Source organism: Camelus dromedarius, chromosome 29, assembly GCF_036321535.1.
Source record: "Camelus dromedarius isolate mCamDro1 chromosome 29, mCamDro1.pat, whole genome shotgun sequence".
Taxonomy (NCBI): domain Eukaryota; kingdom Metazoa; phylum Chordata; class Mammalia; order Artiodactyla; family Camelidae; genus Camelus; species Camelus dromedarius.
Window position 1 is genome coordinate 17,217,543 of NC_087464.1, and position 15,901 is coordinate 17,233,443.

A 15,901-nucleotide genomic window follows, 5' to 3' on the forward strand; every position below is an offset into this window, starting at 1 on the left:
GCAAATGAGTAGGAGCCCCGAGTCAGTGCCAGCCTGGTGCCATGGAGTGTCCTGGGCTCTTGGGGCCAGCCCCGTGTTCCAGCCCCCTCTCCCTCCTATTTCCTCAAACATGGCAGAAGGAGAGGACCAGACAGTCTATGTAAAGAGCAGGGTTTTATTCGTAACTTTAAACAGGGAGGCAAGAAATACAGCAAGGACATTTGTGTCTGCATTGGCAATATTCCTGGCAATCCAACCAGAAATCACAGTAATGGAGTAACAGAGTTTTCAGCCCATGATTTACAACCAGATGGGGCCACGACCTTGGTCCCATTCAGCACCTTCCCAGGGTGGGCGTCGTTGTATCTTCCTGATTAATGGCATCACTTCTGCAGCATTTGCACCAGCAGCCTCCTGTACTGAAGGGGAACACACAGGAACTAACCTGGGCAGAGGGGACTATGATGGGGCATCCTGCCATTCCTAAGTGCTGGGCATCTACAGAAGTGGGCAGCGGCAGGGGCAGGGCAGGGGCAGGGCAGGCTCTCATGCCCTGTACCTTTCTCCCTGAAGAAGAGCTGGGGAAGGGTCAAGGCAGTGGTTTTCTCAGCTCCAACCTCACCGAGTCGTCATGACAATCAAAGGAGATCATAGAAGTAAAGTCCAAGTACTGAACCTGGCCCTGGGTCAGTCTCAGTGTTTCACTCCCCCACCCCCAGCTGTGCCTGAGACCTCACTTCTGATGTCCCACCCCACCCCCTAAGGCTAGGTACTGCTTCCTCTGACATTCTCTAGTTGGTCTTCGTGTTTTAGGCCTTCAAGACCAACAGCCCCAGAGGTGACATCATCTCCCTTCAGACTCAGCCAGCCCAAGCTCCTGGCCGTTACATCTAAGGTTCCCCAGAGGCTAACAGTTCTGTGCATTAGGAGGGTCAAAGAGATTGACTGCGGCTGAGAATGGACCTTCTCTAGGGAATACCCCTCTCTTCTTTCAAAATATACATACTAGAGGGAGACTGTATAGCTCAGTGGTAGAGTGCCTGCTTAGCATGCATGAGGCCCTGGGTTCAATCCCCAGTACCTCCAATAAAAAATAATAATAATAAAAATAAATAAATAAACCTAATTATGCCCCCCCCCGCCAAATATATACACACTATATACTAGGCACAGTGGGTGATACAAAGGTAAGTCAGCAACAGGTGCTGCCAGGGAGCTCACAGATTGGCAACGTCTCCTGTTTACTAAGTGCTTTCTATGCATCAGGCATCATGCTAACATGACATAAATGGTCTCATTTAATGGGAGGTGGGCACTATTGTCCCCATTTTATGGATGGGGAAGATGAGGCTTAGAGAGTTTAAATGACATTTCTAAGGTCACAGAGCTACTAAATAGCTAGATTATGAGCCTAGCATGATCTCACCACAGCCCACCTTCTATCACATCACACTGCCTTCTTCATGTAGCAACAAAGTACCAGGAAAGGTGGTGTGTGATGGCGTCAGCACCAGCAGCAGAGAATGGAGGAGCTGCCCCTCCTACATGCTGGAGGCTAAGGCTGGCTTGGCTCCAGCTTTGAGGCCTTGAAACCCACAGGTCAATGATTTATACCCAGCTGTGATTTTGGCTCCCTCCCCTGTCCTCTCACCAAAGGACCTCTGGCAACGTAAAGGCATTTTTGGTTGTCATAATTGTTGGGGGAGTGGGACGATGCTCTAGTGGACAGAGACCAGCTACAGTGCATAGGACAGCCCCCACAACACAGAACTATCCAGCCCAGAATGTCAGAAGTGCTGAGGTTGAGACACCCTGCCATTGATCACTGAGGCAGATGAGAGACTGGGTTAGCACGGGGCAAGGTGAACAAAGTCTAGACTCTGTCTTGCCCGCTGACTAACTCCCTTCTTCCCTTCTCTGGGCCTCAGGGTCCCAACTCTAACCGCAAGCACACACAGGCCATAGCAAAGGAGGACAGCTGGGGTGGGGCAAGTCTGTGTGGACTGGGGAAGGCAAGGGAAGGTCCTGCTGGAAGAAGCTGGATAATCCCCGGCTGTGATTTGAGACTGGGCAAGGGGGAAAGTCTTCCCCTACTTTTTGTTCCTCCAGGTTTGCTGGGAAGGTCAGCTTCCTTTCTTTGGAATCCTCTCCCTTTGAGCTCTGGGTCACAGGGAGAGCCTGGAATCCCTGGCTTTCTGGGGCCTATCACACCCTGGCTGGGCAATCACACCCTCAACCCAATGCTGGATGAGGGAGAGCCCTGGCCGAGCCTCTCCTGGGCCTGAGGTGGGGGCCTGGCTTACCTGGGTGTGAGGTGCTGGGCCGCTGAGGCTCATGCCCAGAGCTTTCTTTTGCAGGAGGATTCTGAGCAGATCATGACTCAGCTGCAGTCTCTGATCCCTCAGGGAGATGTTGGGAGCTGTCCCCAGCAGGGATGAGCTGGGGGGCTCCAGACTCTTCTTGCCCATGAAGTGACCTAGAAAGGAGTTGCCGAGGCCCAAGGAAGTCAGGGAGCAAGGATCCTATCCCAGTGGGAAAGTTCCCCATCTCTCTGACCTTTCAGTTCCCATGGCAGGAAGATAAACAACCGTCCTCCTCCTTGTCACCAAGGAGCCAAAGACCCTGGTGGTGGTAAAGCCTGTACCTCAGCTTTTCTTGAACAGGTGGAGTGGGTGGAGGGGTTGGCACAGCTGGAAGGAGGGTGAGATGGCCCAGGGAGAAACTCTGCTAGTTGTGCTGCCTGCTTAGAAGAGGGAGGAGGAAACGGCAGGGAAGGAAGTGGAGAACAAGAGGTGTCTGGAAGACAGAGGTACAGAAGGGACACACCAGAGGTTAGAAGATTCAGTTGTGTAAAGGAAGGGACACGGGCTGGCAGGAAATCCAGGATCCAGACCCAGCTTTGCTTTAAACAGGCTGAGTGAGTGCTCTTCGCCAATTCACTGACCTATCTGGGTCTTAAGCTCCCCATCTGATAAACTAGATGAGTTCCAGGGTCCCCACTAGCCTGGACACTAGTGTCCGTGGCTGAAGAGAGGCCAGAGAAGGAAAATGGGGTCAGAGCAGGGGGTGGAGAGTGCTTGCCCGGGCCCTGAAGACTTACCGGTGGCCCAGAGGTTGCCCCGGGGGTGCACTCGGATCTTGCTGGCCCGGCTGCGGGGCTCTGGGAGATCCCAGCTGAGCGGGACGGCGCCGGCTGCGAACAGATTGAAGAGCAGAAGGCCGCCGAGCAGCCGAGCGCCCCTCGCCTGCAGGGTCATGGCTGGGCCCCGGCCGCGCCTCTGCTCCAGCGCACTTGGCAGCGGCTCCAGTCCCCCGCGCGCGCCTTCCCTCCTTTTAAACCCGTGCTCCTGGGGGCGGAGCCTGCCCCCGAGGAGCCCGCCCTCTGCGCTCTCACTGCCGCCCCTGCCCCGCCCTCCCTGGACCCTCCGGTCCCTCCAGTCCTGGGGCCGGGGTGTTGTCAGGGGTCCCTTTAGAGCCCGCACTTCCGCCTCCACGTGAGCCCTGCTTCCTCAGGGGGTTCGAGCCCAAGCCCACCACCTTCAAGCTGAATATCCAGGCAAAGCCGCTCCTATGGCTCTCTCTCGCGCCTCTCCCAACGGCTTTCGGACAAGGAGCGGTTACTTCACTTCTAAGCCTCTCTTTCTAAGGGTCGACACCTCCTCCTCAGTGCCCAGCAAAGTGCCAGACCCCAGAGAAGCTCCATAAAATGCCTGCTGGCCTCTCCCTCCTGGGGAATCTGACCCGTGTTCACCCAGATCTCTGCCCTCTCACGCCCAGCGCTCACCAGGTAATCCGGAAATCACAGCAGGTGCTCCGCATAAGACTGGAGAACGATGGATGGTGAAGCCCTCCCCACCTCCACTCCCACCCCGATATGGCAGCCCAGCTGGGAGAGCCTGGCTTATCAGTTAGTGAGGAGGCAGACCTCTGGATCAAAGGAGTGAAAAGAGCACTGAGCCAGGAGTTCATATACAAGCTGTGTGACCTCTTTGACCCTCACCTTTACCTGTAAAGTGGAAATAACCACACTGCCCTATTTTTTAATAATTTTACATTTTTCAGCCCAATTATTTTGTGGCAGGAAGCCAACAGTCCTATAGGACTTCCTCTCACACTTAGCACTCTCCTCCTCCCAAGGAGGAGGATAGCCCAGACTTGTCTTGGAAAGAACTTTTAGGTCAATGGTGATACTTAATGAACAGAAGATGCTGTGCTCCAGAATAATACATTTATTTTTGCTTAAATGTTCACTAAACATCAATGTTCAGAACACTACGCTAGGCATAGGAGGAGGGGAGACAAAAGATAATGCCCTGCTCCCACAGGAGTCTACCATCTTACTGGAGAGTACAAAAGGAGTGAATGATGGAGGAGCAGGGTATGGACCAACTCCCGGGCTCTGGATTCTTCTCAGAAACACTGCACAGTGTGGCTGTGACAGGACCTACTCCCCAGTCTGGCTCAATAATGGTGCTTGCTATTAGAACTCCTGTACATCTAGCTCAGCAAGGCCTGCTACCTCTATGGATCCCCATCTTAAAAGGGGAAGCATGTTTGAGAAGCTGGTTGTTATGCTGAGCTCGCAGAAGCATGACACACAGGACAAGGACACTCCATTTCCAGCCCCGGCTTTCTTCCCAATTTCCTTGCTTCTCGTCCCCCATCCTGGCATTTACACCTCTCTGTATTCTTGTCACTGCTTAGACATAGTGTACAGATATAGCTCTTATCACCTTCCCATAATAATCATTCCCTTTTCACCCCGCTCCCTCTCCTCTGCATCAATCACACACCCATCCTATCTTCTCTGGTCCTCAGTCACAGAAATTAGTAAGAACACATACGAGGTGGTATTGAGTACTGCATCACTTAAATGCATGAAGGAACCTTATTTGGTAGGCTTATCGCTCTTCATTTTATAGCTGGAAACAGGCTTAGAAGCTGAGTCACTTGCTCAGACATCACAGTAGTATCAGACTTCAGGTCTGTTCAGACCACTCCATCAGGCCCCCAAATCATATGGGACAGATGTCACTTTCCTGCAACCACACCCACTCCTGTTTTACCATCCTTTTTAAAGGTCAAGTTGGTTTAGATTTCTCAGCGGGGAGAGGGAGCAGGTACTAATTTAGTTTCACCTCTCTTCTGCAGGTAACCGTGGGACCTTGAGTTCTGCTCTGATAGGTTCATTTATACTGAAGCAAGCCTCCCCTGACACAGCCTGGGCTCACAGCTCCAACCACAGCTGTGAAACTAACCCCGGATGCCCCTGGGATCATTCTATCTGTCAGCCTAGCACAAGAAAAAATGGGCCTGAGAGCACCCTGGAGAAAGAAGCAGGGAAGCAGCTCCACAGCCTGCTATACAATAGTCCCAGGAATGCGAAGCATTAGGCACAGCCGAGAGAGGGGCTTGCCAAAGACAGCGCTTCCCAGTAGGTTCCCCAGGGAGTGCTGGGCTCTGAGTTTAGAATGGGGACCTCAACTGCAGACTGCCTGTTCCTCAAGTCCTCCCTCCCACTGGGAAGACTGACAGTGAATCATATGGGGTGTGTGGGGAAGTTCTTCAGAGCTCACTCTTGACTCTTTCAGGTTTCCACAACATTCAAGGACATTCACAGAAAATGTAGAGAAGATTCAAAGGACAAGCTAAAAGGCGATCAAGGGATGAAAGATACATGGCAAATCCTGTTACAACCAACACCAACAAAGCATTTAAACTGCACCATGTTTTTAATCAAAGATTGCTTGAAATAAAGGACATATATTATTGTTTGCTATTTTTCATTAAATTGGAATCAATTACAAATAACACCTTTTCACAGCTGAATCTTTTTTGTTATTGTTTTCTAAAAGCATTTACACACATGCTCCTGACTTGATGTAGTAAAGATTAGTCTTATGCCCATTTAATAGAGGAGTTAACTCAAATACAAAGCAAGTTAGTTGCAGAGAAAGTAAACAAATGGAGAAAACCAGAGTGTGAACTTCACACACATGAAAGGTACAGAGAACAACAGAGAAAGCAAAAAGCAGAAATTTTAATTAGACATAAATGAGCCTAGAGAAAAGGAATGATGACAAACAGAGCTGCTCAGAACAGGATGATGTAAAATCACTCTCCTGGCAAACGTCGGAGCACAGATCTCCATCTGGGGAGAGGAAGAGACACATCCTGGGGTATCTCAGGTCCTGCTCTGTAGTTTCAGAATGGGGAAGGGCTGTAGAATCAGGAGAAGAGCAGAATCTTTAAGAGAAGAAGAAAGGAGAATCAAGGATATTTGATATAATTTCCTAAAGTCAGAGGGAACTCATAGGGGTTAGCTAAAAAATCAGAACATTGACTATAAATAAGGAAATATTTCAAAAACTCAAACTGACAAAATACAAAATGGTTTTTTTTAAAGCAATATTCAAAAAAAGAGAAGATGTATCTAATGAAAAAGTGAAGATGATCCCAACAGTGGCTAAGAAAGCTAAGCAGCGGCTGCTGAGCTAAATGGCACAGATGCTCAGGGAAGTTATGAAAACCTAACAAAGTAAGAAGCCCCAGGCCCAGCATTCATAATTACTTGGATGTAATAGTCATGTATTTCAGGGGGCATTTCAGTAACTGAAATAAATATTCTTTAAGCTCCAAAGAGGTTTAAATGCTTACAAATCTGCCTGAGAATCTATTTCTAGGAAATTTACTAATCTGAGTAAATCCATGGAAGAACAACTTAGGGCTTCTAAAGAAGAATTCCCAAGGGCCTTGCAATGGTGAGGTTTATTCCAAATGAAAGAGTCAAATTAGATTTTATAAAGGCGGTTATAAACTGGGTTATGACACCAGCATTGTGATGTGATAAAAGCAACAGATGTCAAGTTCTGGTTCTGCCATCCATCCATTGACCAGAAGACCTCTTAACTTCTGATTTCTCTTTTTTGTAAAATGGAGTTTGTTTTGAGGACTAAAGGAGAAAAATAAAACTGTTATAAATTCAAAAGCACTTAGCAGAGCACATGGCAAATTCTAAGTACTCAATATTATTAGCTGGATTCTGAACCTGCTTTAAATCTGTAGCCCACTACAGGGGAAAAAAGGTTCCCTGGATAGCAGCTAAGGCCGTGATGCTGATGCAACAGTCAACAAAATGCCTATTACACCGTGACTTGTTTGACAAACTAAAATGCTAGCATATCTACCTCAAGTTTGATCAATTCCAAGAAATGTGTTCTGTACAGCATTTTCTCTTATTCTTGCTTAAATAAGTTGTCAGGCTCACAACTTTGATCAAAGCTTCATGCTAGCTGTTTTATTTACTTGTCTGATCTAAGTCCTGAGTACAAATTATTTTAACTAGATTCCTTAACTTAAGCTGGGATCCAGCTTACCAATCTAAACAAACTGGCCAATTAAAGTAAGAGTTCTACACATATGATCCTTGATTGAGAGTAGGTGGCACACCAGAAACTTCTAAGATTAGTAGAACAAGAATCTATAATTTGAATGTCATATTTAATATAATAATATAACTGTATATGAGATGAGTAGTTATTGTTTTTATAATACAAACTTAAAAAAAAGCAAGATATAATATTCTTGGTTGGTAAGGACAAGAGGTTGGATATAATGGATCTGAGGTGAGGTCTATCAGAATGGAGAAGATGTATGAAATTTTTGTTTCTTAAAAAAGACCATGAATTTTTAAAGATTAAGGAATACCATTCTATAGGAAAACTAACTGAAGGTTCCTGGCTGATTAGATAGGTAGCTGATCTTTGGTGAGGCAGCTCTCTGCAGAAATTGCCGAACTATACCTATACTGAAGGAACATTCTCTGAAACAGTTCTATGAAAACCATTAGACTAATTAATATAAGGATTATTGCCTAACATTACACAGTGCCCTTGTAGTGAGGTCCCAGAAGAGAAATTTTTTGATCTTGAAGTATGATCAGAAATTTTTTAAGATTTCCATTTTATGCCCATTCCATGAAGCATAGAAATAATTATTTCCCTCTTTACATTAGTCCCAGCTGACGTTACAGATCTCCTCCATGAGAAAAAAGAATCTTTTGAGGTGTCTTGTAGGTATTAACCTCACCTCTAACTTTGTCCTTTTCTCCCATACTTATTTCAACCCCAAATTCTTCAACTGTTCTATATCTTATAACATAGTACTAGATGTCTCTTTATGAGCCACTCAAAATCCTTTTTGGAACAAAACAGGGTATAAATAAATCTAACCTGTGCAAAGCATTGTGATGGGAACTAGGGGACATACAAGGATGAATCACAGGCTAGTTTTGTCTTAATGCCTTCAAGGAGCTAACTGGGAGGCAGGGCACACATAAGACGAGCCACCCTGAGGGTGACAAACAAAGGACTGAGAAGGCAGCACCGAGAAGGAAGCACTATACACTCAAGAGCTTAGTCGAGAATTAGAAAACACTCTTTTGAGCTCCCTGTGCATCTTATGATCCTACGTGGAAAGATTTGTTTACACATTGCCCCTGTTAAGGCACTGAGTTCCTGGTGGAAAAGGGACCTTATCTGACTCATATTTGTATCCCCAGGGCCTAGCCCGAAATCTGGCACAGAGTAGATGCTCAATAAAAGTCTCCCGAATGAGAAAGCCTTTAGCAAGTAGAGAAGTGAGCAGGCACTCCAGGCAGAGACCAGCATAAGCAAAGAATGGATGTCTATATAGTGAGACCAGTGTCAAGGGTATGAGAAAGTGGGGTGTGCTAAGAGCTGACAATGGAAAAAGCCCTGAGGGCCTAGAAAGCTCCATGACTTGGAAGGCAATGTTCTCATTATTTTTTTTTGATAACCTCTGCATATTTTAGTCTCTAACACTTCTTGGTTACACAGAATTCCTTCTACACTTAGACTCACCATAATTAAGTGTGAAAGGTCGTATTTGCTGTTTTATTTCTAAAACCTCTCTGCTATTACTTACCATTCTAGCAGGGGAGAATAGTGACAAAGATATACTTGGCCAGAAAAAAGCATGAATAGACCATCTCAACTGAAGGAGCATCTTGAGAAAGCTGGACAATCCATTTAGCCAACTAGAATTTCTTAAGGTGAACAGAGTGATGAATGTCATAAGAAGGGTACCCTCAGAACCTGGGGAAGCTCCCACACACAATGCGTTATTAGGACAGGGGTTATCTGGACTTGGTAACACACTTAAGCAAATGACCAAGAAACGCACTCAAGGATAACAGAGCCTTTATTCCAAGCCTATGCTCTCTGAGAAGACTGTGACTCCCTGAGAAAAATGACAAATGCCAATACACCTCCCAACGAGAAAGAGAACACAGGAAGAGACCAAGGATACACACAAAAAAGAAGAAAACAAGATTAACATAAAAAATTCTAGAAAGGGAACATGCTGTTTTAAATGGAACCATAGGGAGTTTTTAGATTCAAATTTGGCAAGACCAAGACAATGTACTTACTAAATAACAGGCAAGTACAAATCACTTTAGTGATTCATATGCTTTGCCCCAGAATAAAAGCACAACAATAATGCTACCCTTAGTTACTGCCTCTGATTCCAATGTATGAGTATGCGGAAAATATAGTATATGCTGCTAGATGAGACTGGGAAAACAGAGTACAGTGTCTATAAAATGAGACTCCTGCCGTGGAAGATGGAGGAACTTGAGCCCATATCCACAAACTTACACAAATAGTATAAGGCTGTAGACGCTGAGTGAAAGAGGAAGAAAATAACTTTGTAAAGAAAGTGAGACTCAGACAAGCAGAAATGAGAGTATGAGAGAATATAAGTGAAAACACAGCAGTAAAGCACAAGGCTGCTTCATGTCAGCTGAACTCAAAGTCTGACTTTACACGTAGCTAATATGTACGGTTACCACAAAACTTACAGCCTCAAAGAGATACTTCTTAAAAGTAAAAGGGGTACTAAAATGAACTACCAGGTGGAAATGATCTAAAATAGGCTGGCACGTTACAGAGAAACTAGGACATAAAGTCACCCAAGCAACAGGGAGCCCCTGAGCATGTTTCTGGATTCAGGGGATGGCAATGAGAATGGAATGACAGGGGGAAATGTTGGCTTTTAAGTGACTAAATATTGTGTGAAAATGAAAAATCTAGATGAATACTCCTTTAAAGAAAAGTTGAAATTCAGAGGGGAAGTTTGCAGGAATTGCTATTAACTTAAGTTTAAAGATGGGACAATCAACTGGAAGTGTCCAGTGGGAACAGAGAGACACGGGACTAGAACTAAGGACAGGCATTTGGAAATAACTTGTAGAGACTAAAGAGAGTGAATGAATAACAGCCAACAGATAACCCCATTATCATAGTCGCATTTGAAGTTTTATCAATTCTCATCCTCTTCAATTTCCTTCACTCACAACGGTTAAACCCTCTTAACTTTTCACTTGACCTGCCAAATCTCAAAGAGCTTATAATTTCATTAAAACACCAAATTAAACATCTCTGGCATTTCTTACATTTGCAAAGAGCTTTTAAAATACATTGTATTTACTAATAAAATCTACCAGTTTTAAGTCTTACGTGTTAGCACTAAATTAGAAAATATGAAAACTGAGAACATAGCACTTCTCTCCACAAATAATCTTTTCATTTTTGGCTGTTAGAGTGAGTCAAATATTTTAAATGATCTAAATATTTTTAAATGATTTTTTCAGAGGAATTAAGCTGTTGCTTCAAACTAGAGCATCCAGCAAAGGAGTAAAAACAATAATTTCACAAAACTGAGTTTGAAAATATGCCAGTGAGGAAAATATTGACACTTTCCTTCCCCTAAGTATATAAGGAGGAGAAATCTGGATAGCTGAGACTACAAGTACAAGTACAAGGATGTTTACACTCAGGCAAGCTGGGACCACAAGGAACTCTGGGATCCCACCCTTTGGCAGCAGAGCACACTACTTCTCCCCTGGAGTGGTCTACAAAGGCTGGTACAAAAACAGAGCCAGGGCACTAAACAGGCCGAGCAGTTAACCCCATCCTCTGCAGGTGACTGGGAGGAAAAAGTACTACATGAGCCTTAAAGACAAGTTCAAAGAAGTACTTGTTAGCAGTAAATTGCCAAGTTTCATACTCTGTTGATAGCATTAAGAGCCCACATCCTAGATAATGGATTGAGGATGGCACTGTTCTCTACAGGGGAAGGCTTCAGAAGATTAATTGTCCCTCTTCTCGTTCCATTAGCATTAAAGTATGGACTGATTTCCACCTCAGTTGAACAAATCATAGAAACCATTCATTGAGCCCAACATAGAAAACTTGCTTACTTTGAGATTTCACAGTAATACAAAAAGAGAACAGAAAGGATTAAGAGTATTTTGTGCTTAAAACGCATAAACTGACCCCCCCCCCAACTCCCTATTTCCCTAACTGCCTCAATATTAAAAGGAGAAAAACACAACTGGGCTTTGCCTTTACTACTTTGAACCTTTCCTTCTTTAAGTCTGCATTAGAGAAAAGCAAAGCCAGGCACTTACAAGAACAGGTTAGGCAAATTAGAGTTAAAAGAAAACAAGCAGCATGCTTGCCCTCCAGCACCTTTCTCATGCCTCCCCCAGATGCTAAAATTCACTGACATCTTGTAGAAAGGGCTGAGAATGTCTCAGGTGTAGAAAAGGTTATGAGTCTAAGCAAAGTGAGATTTTCTGAACCTCTCAGCAACTAGCTGGGTTTATGTGTATCTGAGTTATACCCTAGTGAAGAATCAATTTTAAAACAAAGAGATTTCCTACGAACATCAATCGCTATGTTTGCTTCACAAAAACAAAAACAAGACAAACAAACAAATGCCAGTTGTTAGTATTAGGACAAACTTCTTGGCTGAAGAACTGTTCACATCAAAGCCTTTACCTTCCCAAGGGGTACTAAGAACCAGCACAGGGAAGCAAATTTCAGCTTTCCCGACAAACACAAGTCAGGGATAAGGGGTTCAATATGCAAAGTCTTTTATTTAAAATTTTGAAAAGTTAAGACTATGACCACCTCAGGATATGCCATTCCCATTATAAGGAGGAATGGCAGTTTCAAACTCGTGCAGAGCTGCATTTTCATTTACAGAACTCTGTAGGCACTTTAGAAGTGAAGCTTGGCTTCAAAATACAAACACTGGGGGCTTTGGCTCAACCTTTTAATATAAAAAATTCACTGATGTACAAAAATGCGAAAGTGTGACAATGACAACATATGAAATTCTGTGACTGAAAGTCCCCTCGAGTGCACGCTGTGGTGCACATGCACCCGCCCACACGTACTCTGGCGTGGAAACATAAACTAATGCAAACCAGTGCTACCAAGAAGCGCCAACATGTGTGTTCGCCATCCACCAACCACAGATCGTTATCTACTCCAAACATTCAGTAACAAAAAGTACAGCATCTTCCAGGAACAGCAAGGTAGACTTCTTACTCACGATGGACCAGCACAAATAAACCCAGCAAAAAGAGTACTCCATACTAGAAAATAAACACAGTACCCCAAGTTAGAGAAGCTTTTAAAAATTCACAAATCCTCAGAGTTAATTAACAAACTGGCCTTTGTAACTGATAAATCACTAAACTAGACAATTTAGTCTTCCATCATTTAACTGTAACCCATTTAATAGTTTCCAAAATTAATGAAACATATAGTACAGGATCTTACCTTAAATTTAGGATAGTCATTCATGAGGATCGTCACAATCCCAATATAAGGAACAAATCTAAACAAACAAACAAACAAACAAACTGATCATCACAGAACTTCCTAAGAGGCTGTTATCATTTAATGAACACTCTCAATGTTTTCCATAGAACACTAATTTTCAGCTTACAAAGTCTATTTGCATATACTATCTTTTTAGATCCTTTCAACAGCCCATGTGATAGGGAAGTTAAGGATATCACCATTTTATAGATGAGGAAACAACTGCTCATGCCCAAGGTACGTGGCTTCTGTGTGGCGGAACCAGTACCAGATCCAAGGTCTCAGGTCTCTAGTTGGTGACTCTTAACACTACGTGCGGATTTGGGGCTAAGGCCTGGGTTTGTTGTCATAAATTCTGGGAGCTGTTGATCTAGTTGGGGAGACAAGGCAAACACAGCCAGAACATTACAAGGTACTTCATGTTAAGTATCCAAAAAGTGAGTGTAATAGCTCTATTATAGTACTTAAGATTTCACCACCCTCTTATTTTTTAACCACCTGTAATCTGGCTTTGGCTCTCTCGGACTGCTCTGGAACAGTTTAAATCACTGTATGCAGATGAGTCTCAGCTATCTTCCTTTTCAACTCTGCAGCATTTGACTTCCATGACCAGAAACTTGCCCATGAAATCTTTCTCCGTGGTTTCTGTAACACACCACAAGTCTCTTTCTCCATCTACCTCTTGGCTGCTATACTTTTGTTTGTTTTCACTAGCTCTTGCTTTCCTCTTGTCCCTAAAGTCTGTCCCCTCAAACTAGGTAAAAATCACTTGTTAAATAATCTCATAGCACCTGATATATTTCCTTTGAAGTCTTTACCTGGAGTTTAATTACATAATTAATTGCTTAACTAGCTGTATAGTGTCTGTCTCCCCTACTAGACCCTAAGGGCAGAAACCATGTCAGTTCTGTTCCCTATTGTACCTTCAGGACCAAATATAACATTTGGCACACAGCAGGCATCCAGTAAATACTGCCTGCTTGAATGCTGGAATGTTCAGGCCTCGTCTTTTTCCTTTGGGACTCTCATTTTCTCCCAGGACTTCAATTCTCCCTCAAAGCAAGACTCTTCAACCATATAATAATGCAGGGGAGAAAGAGATGTGAGAAGAAACAGCAGTTAAAATTGTATAACTTTTCTTTTCTTCCTCTTCCACTGCTGGACTTCAGACTGGACTAGGTGGTACTGTGCTAGAGCCTGTCCTAGAGGAGGGAGATTGGGCTGAAATGGAGACTGAACTTTGCATACTTTAAAACAGCCCAGATACTTTTTTTTTCAGAGCATCCACAACCTTGGCACACACCAAAGGCACACAAACAGAAATTACCTCCTATGTAACACCTCTACCGTCAAAGCTTTAGGCACTCTTGAAAAAAGAGAAAAACAGAAATTTTATCTTTGGTGGATTTCACTTCTTTTTAAGAACTCCTCGTACTTCCTGTCTCCTGTCCTCACCCCATCCTGCTCCTCTCCCTTCTGGCAGCCTTACCTAGACCCATCTCTCTCTTTCCCCGTACCCAAACTCCCATTCTCATAAGTTAATATTTCTTAAAATCTACACCTCCATTGTGAGAATCACTTGGGCATCTTGCTAAAAATGAAGATTGCTCTATCTTCCCAGACTTACTGAGTCAGAGCACCTCTCAAAGGTGGGACCCAAATGATGCTTCTGCACACTAACATACAAGAAGCACAGTTCTAGCAAGTGAGGTGTAGTGACAAATAATATCCCCTCTGGGGGCCCATATTTCAGTTTCAACCCCTGGGACCCTTAAGAGATAAAAAGCAACAGTCACTACAGAACAGCATAGCTAAGCTCTGGGAGAGAGGATAGAGGTTTTCCATATTTTCAGTGCACATATTTTTTCTTTTTCATGCAATAACTATTTTTTTCATTTATAACATCTTCATAAAAGCAGTGAAGGAATATCATCTAACTTAAGAATGTAAAGGCAAATGCCACACAGTAAAACGCAGATTAAAAGTTTTTAAAGCATCTGTGACTTCTATTAAAACAACATGAAGCTGCTAATTCTGGACTGGTGGTCAATCAGCAGCTATTCTCATGGGTAAAGACTTTCACTGTGACCTCCATGCAATAATATTTATGCTCAAAAAACTACAGTGATCTTACAGTCTTATGGGTTATCCACAGAAACATTTTTTCCCCTAAGGTGGCTTTTCCTTGCCCACCATAGTGAAATAGAAGCAACTAGATCTTTGGGAGTAATATAAGCAAAACATTAAGTTTGCCAGAATATGACCGGCAGTGCAAAGTCAAACAAAAGATTTAATCATCTGTACCACTGCTTCCCTCCACGGACAGAGAGCCAAGAGCTGCTAATCAAGTGCCTAACGCTGCTGTCGTCAGTCACCTTTTTTTTTTCCGTCAGTCGTCTTAAATTCAAATCAGCTGCACTTTTTTCCTATGCTGCTCAGATAAACTCTGTTAAAGCAGAGTTGATAATAAGCAGAGGTTTAAAATAAGTAAAACAAATGCCATCCACAAAGCCAACTTCAACACCAGCCTGTGCTGAGTATGGATAAGTACATGTCCCTTGGAGCTCTTGGGATCAAAGATGTTGCTAAGGAAGGAGCCTCAGAAGGAAGAACTATCTGCCGATGTTTGGGGAGAAAATAACTTTGTCAGTTGTCACAAGGAGTCTACGTGTAGGAAGTGTGGACCCCAGTAGTTGATTTAAAAAGGATCACTGTTTCCAGCCGAGAACGACCTGTTACAAGTTAAGTAAAAAGTATGTTTTAAAAGCCTCCTCCAAAAAAAAAATAAAAACGCCTCCTCCATAAAACTGACTTCAGTCAATAGAGCTTAATTACTCTGCCCCTTCATTTTTATTCCTCTTTTCATTATCAGTATTTCTCTATTCCCTGATCTCTTGCTAGGCTTTTGTCGTTTTCTCCTGTTGCTTTCAACTCTTCTTTGACTAACAGTTTCTCTTGTGTTTTTCAACTTCCTGAATTTAGAATCACCCCTGTTATATACTTAGTCGGCTCAGTATTAGTTTCATTTTCTGAAATTGTTTTTATTACATGCAACAACATGAATGAACCTTGAAAATATTATTTAGGTGAAAGAAGCCAGATACAAAAGAACACATATTGTAAGATTCTGTTTATATAAAATGTCCAGAACAGGCAATCCACAGAGACAGAAAGTAGATTAGTGGTTGCCAGGAGCCGCAGAAAGAAGGGGATGGAGAGTGACT

General features: G+C 43.6%; 2 protein-coding genes across 3 annotated transcripts in view; both read right to left on the reverse strand.

Moving 5' to 3' along the window:
• Window positions 1–140: 140 nt before the first annotated feature.
• Window positions 141–11,773, reverse strand: NMB (neuromedin B). Its single transcript, XM_010986786.3, has 3 exons — window positions 3,080–11,773; window positions 2,283–2,455; window positions 141–398 (listed from the first exon to the last, which is right to left on the reverse strand). The coding sequence occupies exons 1-3, from the start codon at window positions 3,234–3,236 to the stop codon at window positions 363–365; spliced, it is 366 nt and encodes a 121-aa protein (XP_010985088.1). The 5' UTR covers window positions 3,237–11,773; the 3' UTR covers window positions 141–362.
• A 144-nt stretch (window positions 11,774–11,917) lies between these two features.
• Window positions 11,918–15,901, reverse strand: part of SEC11A (SEC11 homolog A, signal peptidase complex subunit) — a 31,055-nt gene continuing 27,071 nt past the window's right edge. For both annotated transcript variants that reach the window (XM_031440623.2, XM_031440621.1), the window contains exons 5-6: window positions 12,636–12,693; window positions 11,918–12,448 (exon numbers count right to left, since the gene is read on the reverse strand). In XM_031440623.2, the coding sequence (XP_031296483.1) occupies window positions 12,398–12,448; window positions 12,636–12,693 (109 nt within the window). In that variant the 3' untranslated portion in view covers window positions 11,918–12,397. The remainder of the gene's footprint in view (window positions 12,449–12,635; window positions 12,694–15,901) is intronic.

What these genes read in the sequence shown, in the direction of transcription:
- NMB (XM_010986786.3), bottom strand. Translation starts at nt 3,236, where the DNA reads ATGACCCTGCAGGCGAGGGGCGCTCGGCTGCTCGGCGGCCTTCTGCTC. An exon ending in GGGCAACCTCTGGGCCACCG is followed by an intron (nt 2,456 to 3,079) that starts GTAAGTCTTCAG and finishes ACTCCTTTCTAG; the next exon opens with GTCACTTCATGGGCAAGAAG. An exon ending in GCCCAGCACCTCACACCCAG is followed by an intron (nt 399 to 2,282) that starts GTAAGCCAGGCC and finishes GTTCCCCTTCAG; the next exon opens with TACAGGAGGCTGCTGGTGCA.